Raw genomic sequence first — 14865 nt, 5'->3', positions numbered from 1 at the left:
AGGTCACTATTAACGCTAAATCTAAGACAGAATGCCAAGCCTGAAAGGCTCTTCTGAGTGGGTCTATTTTGAAACAACATGGACTGCCCACCACTTTCAAAGATTTTTGGGAAGTCGGTTGGAAAATCCAAAATATATAATGGCACGCATTAAGGCACCCAAATATGGATGGAGATTCTACAGGGCCTCAGAACTTCTTTGTTGTTTTCTAGCCAAGGACCTCTCTAGCCCTGTGGCTCATATCACTTAGACTTCACATGGAAAATCTAGGCCCATAGTTTTGGTGCAGTTTTAAAGTCTAGAAGAAAGGGAAAAAAGGTTGTTCCCTAATTCAGACTGATTGAAAGGTTATATTTTTAGCAAAACTTTATTTTGAGTAGAGATAACTTCCTGAGAATTTCTTTTCAGACAAGAAAGAACGAACTCTTAAGCATACTTGACATCAGACATGCAACTCAATTTTACTGACTGGCATTCCTTTGCCATTAACATGTCACAACTAGTTTCAGTAAATATTTCAATGGCAAGTAATCACAATACTGGGGAAACACTGGCTTGTTGTATAAGCACTCTATCGAAAACAAAAAATGTCTTAGGAAGACAACAGTACCCTTTCAATGTTAATAGTCTACAAGTGGCTTTCATTTCTGAAATGAAGCTTGTGGTCCTACAACTCTTCATTATGAATCACAGCTGACCTCTGAAGAACTCGGGTGTTGGGCACTACCCCCAGCACAGTTGAAAAGCTGCATGTAACTTCTGACTCCCCCAAAACTTAACTACTAATAGCCTACTATTGACCAAAAGCCTCATCGATAACATAAACAGTCAACCAACACATATTTGGTATGTTGTATGTATTAGATACTGTATTCTTATAACAAAGAAAGCTAGAGAAAAGAAAATATTAAGAAAATAAGGAAGAGAAAATACATTTACAGTAGTATACTGCCTTTATAAAAAAAAAAAACTCTGCATGTAAGTGGATCCTAACAGTTCAAAACTATGTTATTCAAGGGTCAACAGTACATTAATGGCTGACTGAGAAAGTGATCATCTTGGATACTACAACATTTTTAAAATAAAAGAACTAACAGTAAAACTGCTATAAAATAAAATTACAGCATGGCTGGTACAAACTGTTTCTAAGAAATAAGAACTATGAAATAAGATACACCTTGATTCAAATCCTAACTTCACCTCTTATTCTGTGACCATAAACAAGTTACTTCAGCTTCTCTGTCTCAGCTTCCTCTTTTGAGGTTATTATAGGATTAAATGAGAAAATGCATGCAAAGCACTTAGCATTGTGGCTGGTACACAGAAAGTTTCCTGTAAATGTTGATTGTGATTATTAAACACTTAGCAAGTCCTTTACATGCACTGTCTCATTTAATCCTCTTAAAAACTGTGTAAACTAAGCATTTTATCTCCCTTTATAAAGAGGTGGGAAAAAATAGATCTGAAAAGGTTAAACCAGAAACCCAAAGTCAAAAAGCAAGTAAGTGGTGACACCAGGATTCTGGCCTGTGCTGTAGTTTGACTCCAGGGCCCGTGCTCTTAAGCGCGACATCATACAGCCTCCTCCTAAGTGTTCAACCACTGTTGTTGTTGAGGTCGTTACACTGTATTCAAAAATTTGTACCTTCTAGTTTGACCAAAAAAAAGACATCCTCAGAATAAAAATTAAAATACCATTTCCAAGAAAATTAGATTTCTTAAATGAGATTTAGAGTTGTAATGGACCTCAACTCTAATTCAGTATTTTTACTACTTTTAGAGTTTTATAAACAAAAGTCATCCAAGGAACTGCATATAAACAAATAAAGCAGAAAAGTTTTGGTTGAAGCAAGAGTGAGGGGCTTGGCACCCCACTGATGCAAACTTAGTCTCAATGCAGGACTCTAAGGAACATACCTCTAATCCCAAACCCTCGTTTACAGAAAAGGAATATGACACCCAGGCAGCTTAAGTCATTTTTCAAAGTTACAGTAATACCTCAATTAATTTTAACACTACTTTTGCTGAAATTTATACCAGTGATTTTCAGGTAACTAGGAGATAAATGTTCATCGACTCTGCAGAGTATGTTCAACGTATTTTTATATTTGGAAAATAAAAACAAAATTTTTCATCCCATAGTATAGAAAGAACATAAAACTTCCCAAAAATTATTATAAGAAAAAAGGAACTTTAAAAATTAAGAAACAGCAATTCATACAGCTCCTGTTCACAAATAAATTTATTTTAGTTGAGTCTACATACCTTTTTCCCCAGTGCCATATCCAGGGTCAAATCAAGATAAACACCCTGCTTTGGATTAGTAAAGTCCAGAGTTTGAAATTTCTTAAGTAACTGAATAGCTTTCTCCACCTCATATATCTGTCTTGGATATAAGCGCTTTAAGTAGACATCATCCTCAGGTTCGCCTTCCATAAAGGAGTATGACTTTATTTTTTCTATCTCATCTTTTTTCTCATCTGATGCTTTGTCTTTCACACCTTTTTTTGTTTTCTTTGCAGGCCTTAAAAAAAGACAAATTCAAGATCAGTTATCTCAGTACATATTCTAAGAAACTTTTTTTTTTAAAACCAATGTAGGGGCGCCTGGGTGGCTCAGTCGGTTAAGCATCTGCCTTCAGCTCAGGTCATGACCTCAGGGTCCTGGGATCAGGCCCTACATCAGGCTCCCTGCTTAGCTGGGAGCCTGCTTCTCCCTCTCCTCCCCGCTCAAGCTCTCTCTGGCTATTTCTGTCGCTATCTCAGTCTGTCTCTCTCAAATAAATAAAATCTTTAAAAAAATAAAAAATAAAAAGCCAATGTACATAAAACACAAAAAATAACAAAAGATAAAGTTTATTTTATTTTTATTTTTTAAGTTTATTTTAATTCAAAAGCATAGACTGCTTTACAATGTTTCTAGTTGAACAAATATTAAGTAAACTTTTGTACTGTTTGCAGTTGATGCAAAGTTGGATAAGGCATTGATGCTGCTCTCCAAAAATTTAGAGGAATAGAGGATACAGACATGCAAACAGATAATTTCAATACAATGGGTAAGTACTTTGACACAGTGTTCTCGGAGCCGCAGGGAAGACATTTAATCCAGTCTAGGAAGCTAGGGAAGTGTTCTAGAGAAGATGACCCTAACATCAATTCTTGAAGGATAAGGAAGAATTAGCTGAAGTATATACCCAAGAGAGACGAAAACATATGACTACATGAAAACATGTACACAAATGTTCACTGCAGCATTACTCCTAACAGTCAAAAAGTAAAAACAACCCAAATGTTCAATAACCCAGATGAATGGATACAAAATGTGATATATCCACACAATAAAATATTAATCAGCAGTGAAAAGGAATGAAGTACTGATACAAGCTACAATAAGTATAAACTTTAAAAACATTATGCAAATGAAAGAAGCCAGTCACAAAAGACCACATATTTTATGGTTCCATTTGTATGAAACATCAAGAATGGGCAAATCCATAGAAACTGAAAGTAGATTTAGTGATTGTCCAAGGCTGGGAGAGGAGGTTAGAAAAATGGGGCCTAAATGCCAATAGGCATGAGGGTTTTTTTTGTTGTTTTTTTTTTTTAAGAATGTGGTTTCTTTTTATTTTTATTTATTTATTTATTTATTTGAGAGAGAGAATGAGAGACAGAGAGCATGAGAGGGAGGAGGGTCAGAGGGAGAAGCAGACTCCCTGCCGAGCAGGGAGCCCGATGCGGGACTCGATCCCGGGACTCCAGGATCATGACCTGAGCCGAAGGCAGTCGCTTAACCAACTGAGCCACCCAGGCGCCCTAGGCATGAGGTTTTAAGGCAAGTTAACAAAAATGTTCTATAAATAACACTGTGATGGTGGCAAAAGTGTGAATATATTAAAAACCACTGAACTGTACACTTTAAATGGGTGAATTGAATGGTATGTAAATTATATCTCAATAAAGCTATTATCTTAAAAAGTAGAGTTAGCCAGGCAAAGAAACAACATAATAAAATTATTGAGTCATCAAACAGAATACAAGTACGCAAGGAGAGCTATTATAAATTCTGACGAGAGCAGAGGGGGACAAAATTTTTCTCTAAGGGCCAGACAGCAAATATTTTATAGTCTCTTACCTCAGTATTTCAATTATGCCACTGTAATGTGAAAGCAGCCATAGACACTGAAAAATGAATGAGTGTAGCCATGTTCCAATAAAACGTTATTTACAAACAAATGGCTTAAATTTCATAATTTTCATGTGTCACAAAATACTGTTTTTTCTTTTTTTATCCAATCACTTAAAAATGTAAGAACTATGTTCACGAACCATACAAAAATAGATGGTAGAACAGATTTTTTGGCCCACTAGACATAGTTTGCTGACTCCTGAATTACAGGGCAAAACAGAAGGCAAGAAACATCTGAAGATGGGGCTGGAGAATCTAGATCATAGAGGGCCTTTGCTAGAGGCAATGAGAAGCTACAGAACAGGAGTGACATCTGTATTTCCAGCAGAATATTCCGGCTACAATATAAGAGATAGATTTGAAGGAAGTCGGATTGGAGACAATATAAAGACTAGCCCCTCCCTTTCTTCTCAAGGAGATATGACAGCAGTGATGGTAAGAGGCTGGAGAAGATGAGAGATTAGATATTTATAAAGTAAATACTGCAGAAAAATAAAGATGAAAAAAGAAGACTATTTTTATACAATACTTCCTACATTTCTGGCTTGGGTGACCAGACATAGCATAGTATCATTAAGCCCAGAAATAAAGGCAAAACAGGTTTCTTGTGAGATGAGTTCAGTTTGGGGCAATACAGAGTTTGAATGTGGGGTTAGTTGCATCACTGACCCTAATTCTTTATCCCCTCTCTTCATTCAAGTCACTTTGCTGGTGACTTTGCAGTTCCTCCCATTTAAAGGGGTAGAGCATATTTCCCAGCACTTGGATTGGTCATGTGACTAGTTTGGCCAATATGATAAAGCAAAAGTGACAGTTCTCTGCTCTAAGCCTAGGCCAATAAGAAGCTTCATATGTTCCCACTTGCATGCTTGTATTTCTGCCATTTCCATAAGAACATGCTTGTGCCACCCCAAAGGCAGGAGAATAAGAGACTGTGAAACAGAGTTGCCCCCACAGAGCCCCAGGCTAGAGGCTAGACTGGACAATTCACAACTGACGTGCAGACTCACAGATGTGCAGCAAGCCCAGCCAAAGTCCTAAGAGACACCATCCAAACCTAGCTTAGATCAGCTGACCCACAGATGTGTGGGCAATGATAAAGAATTCTTGAGTGGTTTGGTATATAACAAAAGCTAACAAGGTGTTTACAAAATATCTAGGAAAATATGTTCAACAGGTAAGTTAAGAGAGCAGATAAGAGTTTGAACCTAAGAAGACAGGAAAAAAAAAAAGAGAGATAATAGCATATATTTTCTCAACACTATTTCAAATCACACCTATAATCTTTTAACCACAGAGTTTTAAATCAGTTAAGTAATATTTCTAGAAAAAGGTTTGAGTTCTGTTGTAGGCAGAATAATGGCTTTCCAACAATGTTATATCTACATGGCAAAAAAGGCTTTGCAGATGTGCTTAGGGCTAAAGACTTTGAGATGGGGAGATTATCTGGATAATCCAGGGGCCAATCTAATCACACAAGTCCTTGAAAGCAGAGAAACTTTCCCCTTTCCCACCTACATTTGAAAGAGATGGAAAGAGACAGAAGAAATTTGAGCATGAAAGGGAATCTGCCATTCCTGGCTTTGAAGATGGAGGAAGGTGGCCACAAGCCCAGGAATGTCGGTAGCCTCTCAAAAGTGGGAATGGAGAAGAAACAGATTTTCCCCTAGAGCTTCTAGACAGGAAGGAAGCCCTGCTGACACCTTGATTTTAGCCCAGTGAGATCCATGACAGACTTGACCTACAGAACTGCAAGATAACAAACTTCTAATGTTTTAAACCACAAAGTTTGTGGTAATTTGTTAACAGAAAACTAATACAGGTCCTATAAAATTTATGTGAAAGAAACAGATGACAGTAAAATAAATTTTTAAAAAAGAAACTCAAAATCCAATCCCATGTATAATTCCATTCTCACTTTTTAGCCCTCAATGAATCCTTATTACCACAACTAACAGCATCCTCCCAGCTAATAAGCAATTCAGCAGAATAGCAGATAATGACAATGCTCATTTTTAATGGGACACAGGTGTCCTTCTGGACTGATGACAACAAGTCTAAGCAGGTGTCCAAGTGGATGGATGCAACATGCCTCAATAGCTACTTTGGAAGTACTCCACAAAATTCCAAATCTTCCAAACTGGAGAAATCACATTTTTATTTTATATTTAGTAAAAGAATAGGGAGGCCAATAAAAGAAGGAGCCTAAAGAGCATGTTTAGTAAAATACTCTCCATCTAAAAGAAACAAAACAAATAAATGTCCTAGCTGTAACCTACAGACTTACTTTACATAAATGCTGATTTCACCACAAAATTTTTTATCATGGCCAAACCTGTCCATTAAATTGCAATTAATATCAAATTCCCAGGGACTGAAATATGATTTTTAAATTCATAAATATATGCAACACCCAACAGAAGTCTAATACATAGAGTGCATTGAGTATACAGCAATTTGTTTATTTATACTTTGGTCCTTGTTTCACAAAATATTTGAGCTGATTCAGTAAAAATATTTTTAAGTTACAAATGGAACACTGTTTTAAAGAAAAAAAAGCATAATGTCATTATAACAGAGATCAAATAGGACTCTAAAAAAAACACTTTCTTCCAAAATTAAAAAAAAAGCACAACTGAACAAAATCTGTCAATAATTAATTTAATAGACCAACTGCCAGTTTTCCATGACCCTCCAAAAAATGTCTATCTTTATTCATTAGAATCATATCCAGAAGACCTCTGTTGTTCATGCAATTATGTAAGGCCCTATCAGGAGAGCTTAAATACTTTGATTCTTGGGGTCTAAAAATAAATCATACTTAAAAAAGGTTTTTGCCAAGGTGAGGGAAAAATGCCTGGCAGTCTGAATCAAAGAGAATTTAGCTGCAGTTACTGGGTACCTAAACCACATAGATTAAATGAGTAATAATAGATTATACTCAGTGACGCCTAAGTGGCTAAGTCAGTTAAGCGTCTGCCTTCAGCTCAGGTCATGATCCCAGGGTTCTGGGATCGAGCCCCACATCGGGCTACCTGCTCCGCGGGAAGCCTGCTTCTCCCTCTCCCACTCCTCCTGCTTGTGTTCCCTCTCTCGCTGTGTCTCTCTCTGTCAAATAAATGAAATCTTTAAAAAAAAGAGAGAGATTACACTCAGGTAATAACTTTCCCCCTGCCTCATTTGTCCCTTAACTCCAAAAGCATGAAAGGAAAAATAATTCCATGGTCATACTCAAATAAAACAAACAAACAAAAAAATTCAGTGCTATAATAAAGCTCACTTCAAGACCTTTGAAGATCTGTGACCCCAGAGATCCAAGTCCCTTCAAGGCTGAAAAACCCTTTACATTGAGGAATTGGGGGATGGAAGTTGGGGGGCATGGTGATACACAACTTCTGTCAAACTAAACAGAACTAAAGAGAAAATGCCTAGGGCATGTAATTATTAATGGAATGCAAACATCTGGACATCTCATTTCTCAATATAATCATGTAAATAAATTCATTAATATCTCTGACCCTGGTTTATTCATGAAACTAAATGCAGAAGTTCTGCTTATGCTTATAATGTGAAAGCCAAAAGAATAAAACCCAGTCAATAATACAAATAAATGAAAATTTAAAAATAAAAACTGGAAAGAGTATTAACAACTAGAGAGTTGGATAAAATCACAACTTTTCTTGAATGCATCACAAAGCTGAGATCACAGGGCAGCCAAGTAGCCTTAAATCCAAGAAGCATCAGCCCACATTCCCTTCTACCACTCCACATGCATACTCAGGACACTCTCACCTGTAGCAGAGTATAAGAGGAAGGCAAACAGGTAAGAATGTTAGGGCTACTAGAAAGCCCCTGGGACATTCAAACACAATGGGAATTCATACTCAATTTGTAGGCTCTTTCCACAGACCTCCACCAGATGCTCCTGGGAAAGACGGGAGCAGGCCAGGAGACTAGAAAGCCTCCCTAAAGAGTACAGGTACAGAGCTTAGCCACTGCAGAAAGGCATGTAACCCTGAAACCATGTAGGGCACAGGTAATCACCCATGTGTATAGGGAAAAGAAAGAAGAAAAAACACAAAAACTTCTACCCTTAGGGGTAGGTCAGGAAACAGTCCGGAGCACAGTATCCTCTACCAGTACGGTAAAGCTGGGGGGAAGGGCCTGGACACTCTGGCAAAGACCAGCAGTAGATAAATACCATGGGGAGAAGGGATAGAAATACTAAGAAAACCCCATCCCGAAGGTCCAGCCACACTGGGCCCACTTAAGATAAAGTCTGGTTTGGAAAACAGAGGATCCCTCCTGCACCCATCTCCAGACTAGCAAGCACTAATAAGCAACAGCAATCTATACTAGGGAAGGAGCAAGAGTATAAAGAGAGACCTCCCCCTCTGAGGCACAGCTGCCTGTATTGGCAAGGCAGAAAACAGAGCATAAAACGGGAACACTGAGAAAAACCTTCCAAGCAACCCAGCCCCCATCCTACGCACAAGGTAAAGTACAGAAATTTGAAGCTGGTGGTAACCATAGCAACAACAAAACCAAAACCTAGCTCGACTTCTGACTGGACTGATTCAACACGGTGACAACAGGCATGTGCTTTCCCGGGCATAAACACTAGGTACTTTGGCTTCAACTGTTCTACACAAGATGTTTGGCAGTCAACAAAAAATTTTGAGATACATGAAGAAGAAAAAGAACCTATTATCAACAGAGAAACAGAACCAAAGTCGGAGATGACGAAAGTGGCCTTTTTTATCAGGGATCTGCCACTGGCAAACCATGAGTACACGCACATACATGGACCAACGAAGAGATTCAAAATGACAAGAGAGAAGAGAGAAGCAAGCACAAGCCTCTCCACCCTGTCTCAGATCCTGATAAAAAAATTTTTTTTTGCCATACAAAAACGATTTTTTAGTGTATTATAAAGTCAGTACATTAAAAAATTAAAACCACAGGGGCACCTGGGTGGCACAGTGGGTTAAGCGTCCAACTCTTGGTTTCAGCTCAGGTTGTGATCTCAGAATCATGAGATCAAGGGCCACATCAGGCTCTGTGCTCATCAAGGAGTCTGCTTGGGATTCTCTCTCCCCTGTCCCTCTGCCCCTCCCCCCAGCATGCACACATGCTTGGGCACTCTCTCTCTCAAACAAATAAATAAAAAATCTTAAAAAAAATAACCACAACTTCTCATCAAGCTACTGAATAACTCTCATTGTCAGACATGAAAAAAAATTAAAACTTGATGATACTATTTATTACCTATCAAATTGGCAAAGTTCAAAAATTTTAACTATACTATATATGGAAAAGTAGACATTCTAATACAATATACTGGTAAGGCCATAAATTAGCAATATCTCTATGAAGGCAATTTAGTATTACCTATTATCTATCAAAATTATAAATGCACACATCTTTTGATTCAAAAATTCTATTTCTCAGAGTTTATACTACAAATACATTCATAATCTTTGACAAGATCCATGTACATGATTATTCACTTGTAATAGCAAAAGATTGAGAAGATAAATGTGTGCCATAGGGGGAAACAGGGAAGTGGTTAAATAAATTATTGTATATTCACACAATGAAATATTATATGCGTGTTCATTACGGCATTATTTACAATAGCCAAAACATGGAAACAACCTAAATGTCCATTGACAAATGAATGGATAAAGAAAATATGGTACATATACACAATGAAATAGTATTCAGCCATAAAAAAAGAATGAAATCTTGCCATCTGAGACAACATGGATGGACCTTAAAGGCATTATGCTAAGTGAGATAAGTCAGAGAATAACAAATGCCATATGATCTCACTTATACATGAAATATTAAAAAAAAAAAAAAAACCTCACAGATGCAGGGAACAGATTGGTGGTTACCAGAGGCAGGTTACCAGAGGCAGGTAAGTGGTCAAAAGTACAAAATTCCAGTTATAAAATAAATAATCACAGGGATGTAATGTATAGCATGGTGACTATTATTAATAATACTGTACTGTTGGGGCGCCTGGGTGGCTCAGTCGTTAAGCGTCTGCCTTCGGCTCAGGTCATGATCCCAGGGTCCTGGGATCGAGTCCCACATCGGGCTCCCTGCTCAGCGGGGAGTCTGCTTCTCCCTCTCCCTCTGCCTGCCACTCTGCCTACTTGTGCTCTCTCTATCTCTCAGTCAAATAAATAAAATCTTTAAAAAAATAAAAAAAATAAAAAATAAATAATACTGTACTGTCTATCTGAAAGTTACTAAGAAAGTAAGTCTTCAAAAATTCTCATCACAAGAAAAGAAATTGTAGCTTTGTATAGTGATAGATATTAACCAGACTTACCATGGTGAGCATTTCCCAAAACATACAAATACTGAATCATTATGTTGTACAACTGACACTAATGTTATATTTCAATTATATCTCAATAAAAAAATAACTAGACAGCTCCATCTGAAACAATCTCCAAGATATATTGTTAAGTTAAAAGCAAGCAAGCAAGATGTAGAACAGGATATACAGTTAAATAAGAAACAACAATTCTGACACTAAATGTGTGGATTTTTTTCCCACACCAACCAATTATCTGATATAAGCCAGGTATCCAACAATGGAAGACAGTTCTGATACTATCTACCTGAATAGATCCCACAAGTTAAGGACTCAGTTCCATGAGGCTGCCTCCACCTCAGATGCCAATCACAATTCAAGGCCTCTGGTATTTCTCGCCAACTGGCTATAAATCAAGGGATCCTGTGACCCCCTCCACAGACTTCATAATTTCCTAGAATAACTCACAGAACTCAGAGAAACACTTTTTTAACATTTACCAGTTTATTATATAATAGAAGATATGATAAAGGATACAGATGAATAGGTGGACAGGGCAAGGTCCAGAAGAGTCTGGAGTACAAGAGTTTCTGTTCCCGTTCGGTCTAGGTGCACCACCCTTTGGGCAAATGTATATGTTCACCAATCCAGAAACTTTTGGAACCTCATAATACAGGGATTTTTATGGAGGCATGATTGATTATGAATTCAATCTCTAGCTTCTCTGGATGACAGGTGGGTCTGAAAGCTTCTAATCATGGCTTGGTCTTTCTGGTGACCAGCCTCCATCTAGGAGCCCCAAGAGTTCCTTATTAGAACAAAAGATGCAAAAAAAAAAAAAAAAAAATAGAACAAAATGTGCTCCTATCACCCAGAAAATTACAAGGGTTTTAGGAGCTCTGTATCAGAAACTGGGTCAAAGACCAAATATTAGAATAATAGATGCTCCTAGCATCCCTATCACTCAGAAGATTACAGGAATTTTAGGAGCTCTGCATCAGGAACTGGAGGCAGAGACCAATATAAATATTTATTATGTCACAAAGTCCTAGCTCCAACAATTACTACCTCTGTGAACCTAGGCAAGTTACATAATCTTTCAACGCCATGCTCTTCAACTCAAAAAAGAACATGCTAACAACAGCTTCCACATAAAGTAGCTGCGGAACCTAAATCAGCCATTGAATGTCAGTGTTCAATAAATGTTAAGTATTACTATAAGTCATATTTTCCTTTACAACTACAAAGGGTCAAAAAAAGCAGAGATGTTTAACTTTCACAACTGTATGTCCCTGTACATCTTTATGGAACAAAAGCATAATGTTTTTTAATCAAAATTTTAAATGAAAGCAAACAAAATTAATTAAAAAAATACTTACTTTGTAGCAGCAGCAAAATGTCTGCTGGGCACCTGAACATATACAGAACAAGGATAAAGAGGTGTCTGATAAGCCATCTTGGAAAGACTATGCTTTTGATGATGTATCAAGACTTGAAAGGAAAAAAACATGTAAAATATTAATATTAACCATTACATCCATAATTTTTACATTCTTAATCAATGTTTTTCAAAACAAAAATAGTCAGTATTTTCGGAGTCTCAACCATTCTTTAAAAAGTGTAATAGTAGGGGTGCCTGGGTGGCCCAGTCAGTTAAGTGTCCAACTCTTGGTTTCAGCTCAGGTCGTGATCTCAGGATCACGGTATCAAGTCCAGTGTTGGGCTCCGTGCTCAGTGTGGAGTCTGCTTCGGATTCTCTCCCTGCCTCCCTCTGCCCCTCCTGCTTGTGCTCTTTCTCTCTCAAATAAATAAATAAATCTTAAAAACAAAAAACTAAGAGTAGAAACTGCAATTCTTGAAACTAAAGCCAATCAAACATCTAACTGAACAATTCTGTCTTCATTTACTTTTTTGTTTTAGATTTTATTTTTAAGTAATCTCTACACCCAACGTGGGGCTTGAACTTACAACCCCGAGATCGAAAGTCACATGCTCTACCAACTGAGCATGTCAGGCACCCCTGTCTTCACTTATTTTTAACTTAATCCAGTTCAGGCTCAACAGAGTATGTTAGCTCTACTATTATGTAATATGTATATGTATCCTGAATTTCTTTTTAATAATTTAAATTTTAGGGGCGCCTGGGTGGCTCAGTCGTTAAACGTCTGCCTTCAGCTCAGGTCATGATCCCGGGGTCCTGGGATCGAGCCCCACATCAGGCTCCCTGCTCAGCAGGAGGCCTGCTTCTCCCTCTCCCACTCCCCCTGCTTGTGTTCCCTCTCTCACTGTGTCTCTCTCTGTCAAATAAATAAATAATCTAATAACAATAATAATAATAATTTAAATTTTCTTTATTTACATAATAAACATATATGCTATACATTCATAGAGTTGCCTACAGTACTTCTGAAGAATAACAGCAAAGTGGAGGGAATTGCCTTACCAGGTATCAACTTGTTATGAAGCTATGGTAATTAAGACACTTGGCTATTGGCACAAGTATAGAAAGACAAACAAATAAAGTAAAGAGAGCCCAGCAACAAACCCATACACATGTGGATATCGGAAATATGACAAATGCTATTACAAATCACTATGCGAATAATTCAATTAAGTGGTGTTAAGGAAAGGGATTATCCATACGGAAAAGAGTATATTTAGATCCCTATGTCACACCACACACACACTCAAACATCAAATCTAGGTGGACTAAGGATTTACATTTGAATAGCAAAACTAAAGACTTTTAGAATGCAGGAAAATATCTTTTTGACTGTTTGGGAGGGAATAATTTCACAAACAAAACCCAAAAGCACTAGCCAAAAAGTGACTTATTAGTGTTAAGAACATCTGTTTATTAAAGAAAGTGAAAGACAAGCCAAAAACTGGAAGAACAGGGGCGCCTGGGTGGCTCAGGTGTTAAGCATCTGCCTTCAGCTCAGGTCAGGATCCCAGGGTCCTGGGATCAAGGCCCGTATCAGGCTCCCCGCTCTGCGGGAAGCCTGCTTCTCCCTCTCCTGCTCCCCCTGCTTGTGTTCCCTCTCTGGCTGTCTCTCTCTCTGTCAAATAAAAAAAAAAAAAACTGGAAGAACAGAATAGCAACCTATATAACAAGAATATATGTAAGATCAACCCAATTAAAAAGTAAATGAAAGAGGGGCACCTGGGTGGCTCAGTCGTTAAGCGTCTGCCTTTGGCTCATGTCATGACCCCAGGGTCCTGGGATCAAGCCCTGCATCAGCCTGCTTCTCCCTCTCCCACTCCCCCCTGCTTGTGTTCCCTCTCTTGATGTGTCTCTGTCAAATAAATAAATAAAATCTTTAAAAAAAATAAAAAATAAAAATAAAAAATAAACTAAAGAGATAAACAAGTTTCTAATTTAAGAGGAAACATAAATGATACATGAATGTAGGGGAAAATGCACAATCTCATTAGTAATCACGTAAATATTAATTTAAACCACAATAAAATATCATTCCACCTTGCTTTTTAAAGAGTGGTCAGTTGGCCTGTAAATTAAAATTACATCAGCATGTAAATCAACCACATTACTAAGTATATTATTTACTGCAGCTGACAATATTTTTTTTCACAAGACTTCTTCAGTAAAGCAAGCAGCGCTTTGATTAAATTGTGGACAGGTAACAGTTTCTAGATGTGATCATTTAAGTAGCAATGTTTTACATACATCAGATTGGCAACTTTTTTTAAAAAGTCTGGGATTGCTGAAAATGTTAAGTAAGGGTAAATTTTACACATAGTAGATAAGAGTATGAATTGGAATACCACTTTGGAAAACAATATGGCATAATTCAATGAGGTGGGCATACACATATCAATGATGCAGTTATTCCACTTCTGGGAATATGCCCTAGAGGAACTCCTGCACATGTGTACTAAGAGACATGCACAAAAATAACAACATCATAACATCAGGATACTTCTGGGGAAAATGGCAAAGTAAGAGGACCATAAGCTCACCTCATCCTGGGACACAACTAGGTAACAGCCAATTCAGTATAAATAACCCAGAAAATGACCCAAAGGCTGGCAGAACAGACTCCACAACTAAATGTAGAGAAGAGGCCACTTTGAAGAAGGTAGGAAGGACAGAGATGTGGCTGGGAACTAAATGGACCTGCAGGACTGTCCACAGGAGGGAGGAACACCATGGGCACAGAGAGGAGAGAGAAACAGACCCTCACACCAGGGAGCCCACACAGGGAAGACCAATCCCCATAACATCTGGCTTTGAAAACCAGGGGAGCTGAATTTCAGGAGTTCTTAACAATCAGCAAGGCTTAACATCTGGAAGTTTAAGTATCAATAGGCTTATGGGAGAGACGGGA

At 37.8% G+C, this 14865-nt stretch overlaps 1 protein-coding gene across 3 annotated transcripts in view; it reads right to left on the bottom strand.

Annotated features, from left to right (window-relative positions):
• The window catches only part of MRPL1 (mitochondrial ribosomal protein L1), a 93218-nt gene that overhangs the window by 65808 nt on the left and 12545 nt on the right, over positions 1–14865 (bottom strand). For all 3 annotated transcript variants that reach the window (XM_032400598.1, XM_032400600.1, XM_032400599.1), the window contains exons 2-3: positions 11896–12007; positions 2266–2524 (exon numbers count right to left, since the gene is read on the bottom strand). In XM_032400598.1, the coding sequence (XP_032256489.1) occupies positions 2266–2524; positions 11896–12007 (371 nt within the window). The remainder of the gene's footprint in view (positions 1–2265; positions 2525–11895; positions 12008–14865) is intronic.

This window comes from Phoca vitulina, unplaced genomic scaffold (genome assembly GCF_004348235.1).
Source record: "Phoca vitulina isolate PV1807 unplaced genomic scaffold, GSC_HSeal_1.0 scaffold3, whole genome shotgun sequence".
In the NCBI taxonomy this organism is placed as follows: domain Eukaryota; kingdom Metazoa; phylum Chordata; class Mammalia; order Carnivora; family Phocidae; genus Phoca; species Phoca vitulina.
Note: the sequence above shows the minus strand (reverse complement) of the source record. Positions and strands in the feature narration are given on the sequence as shown.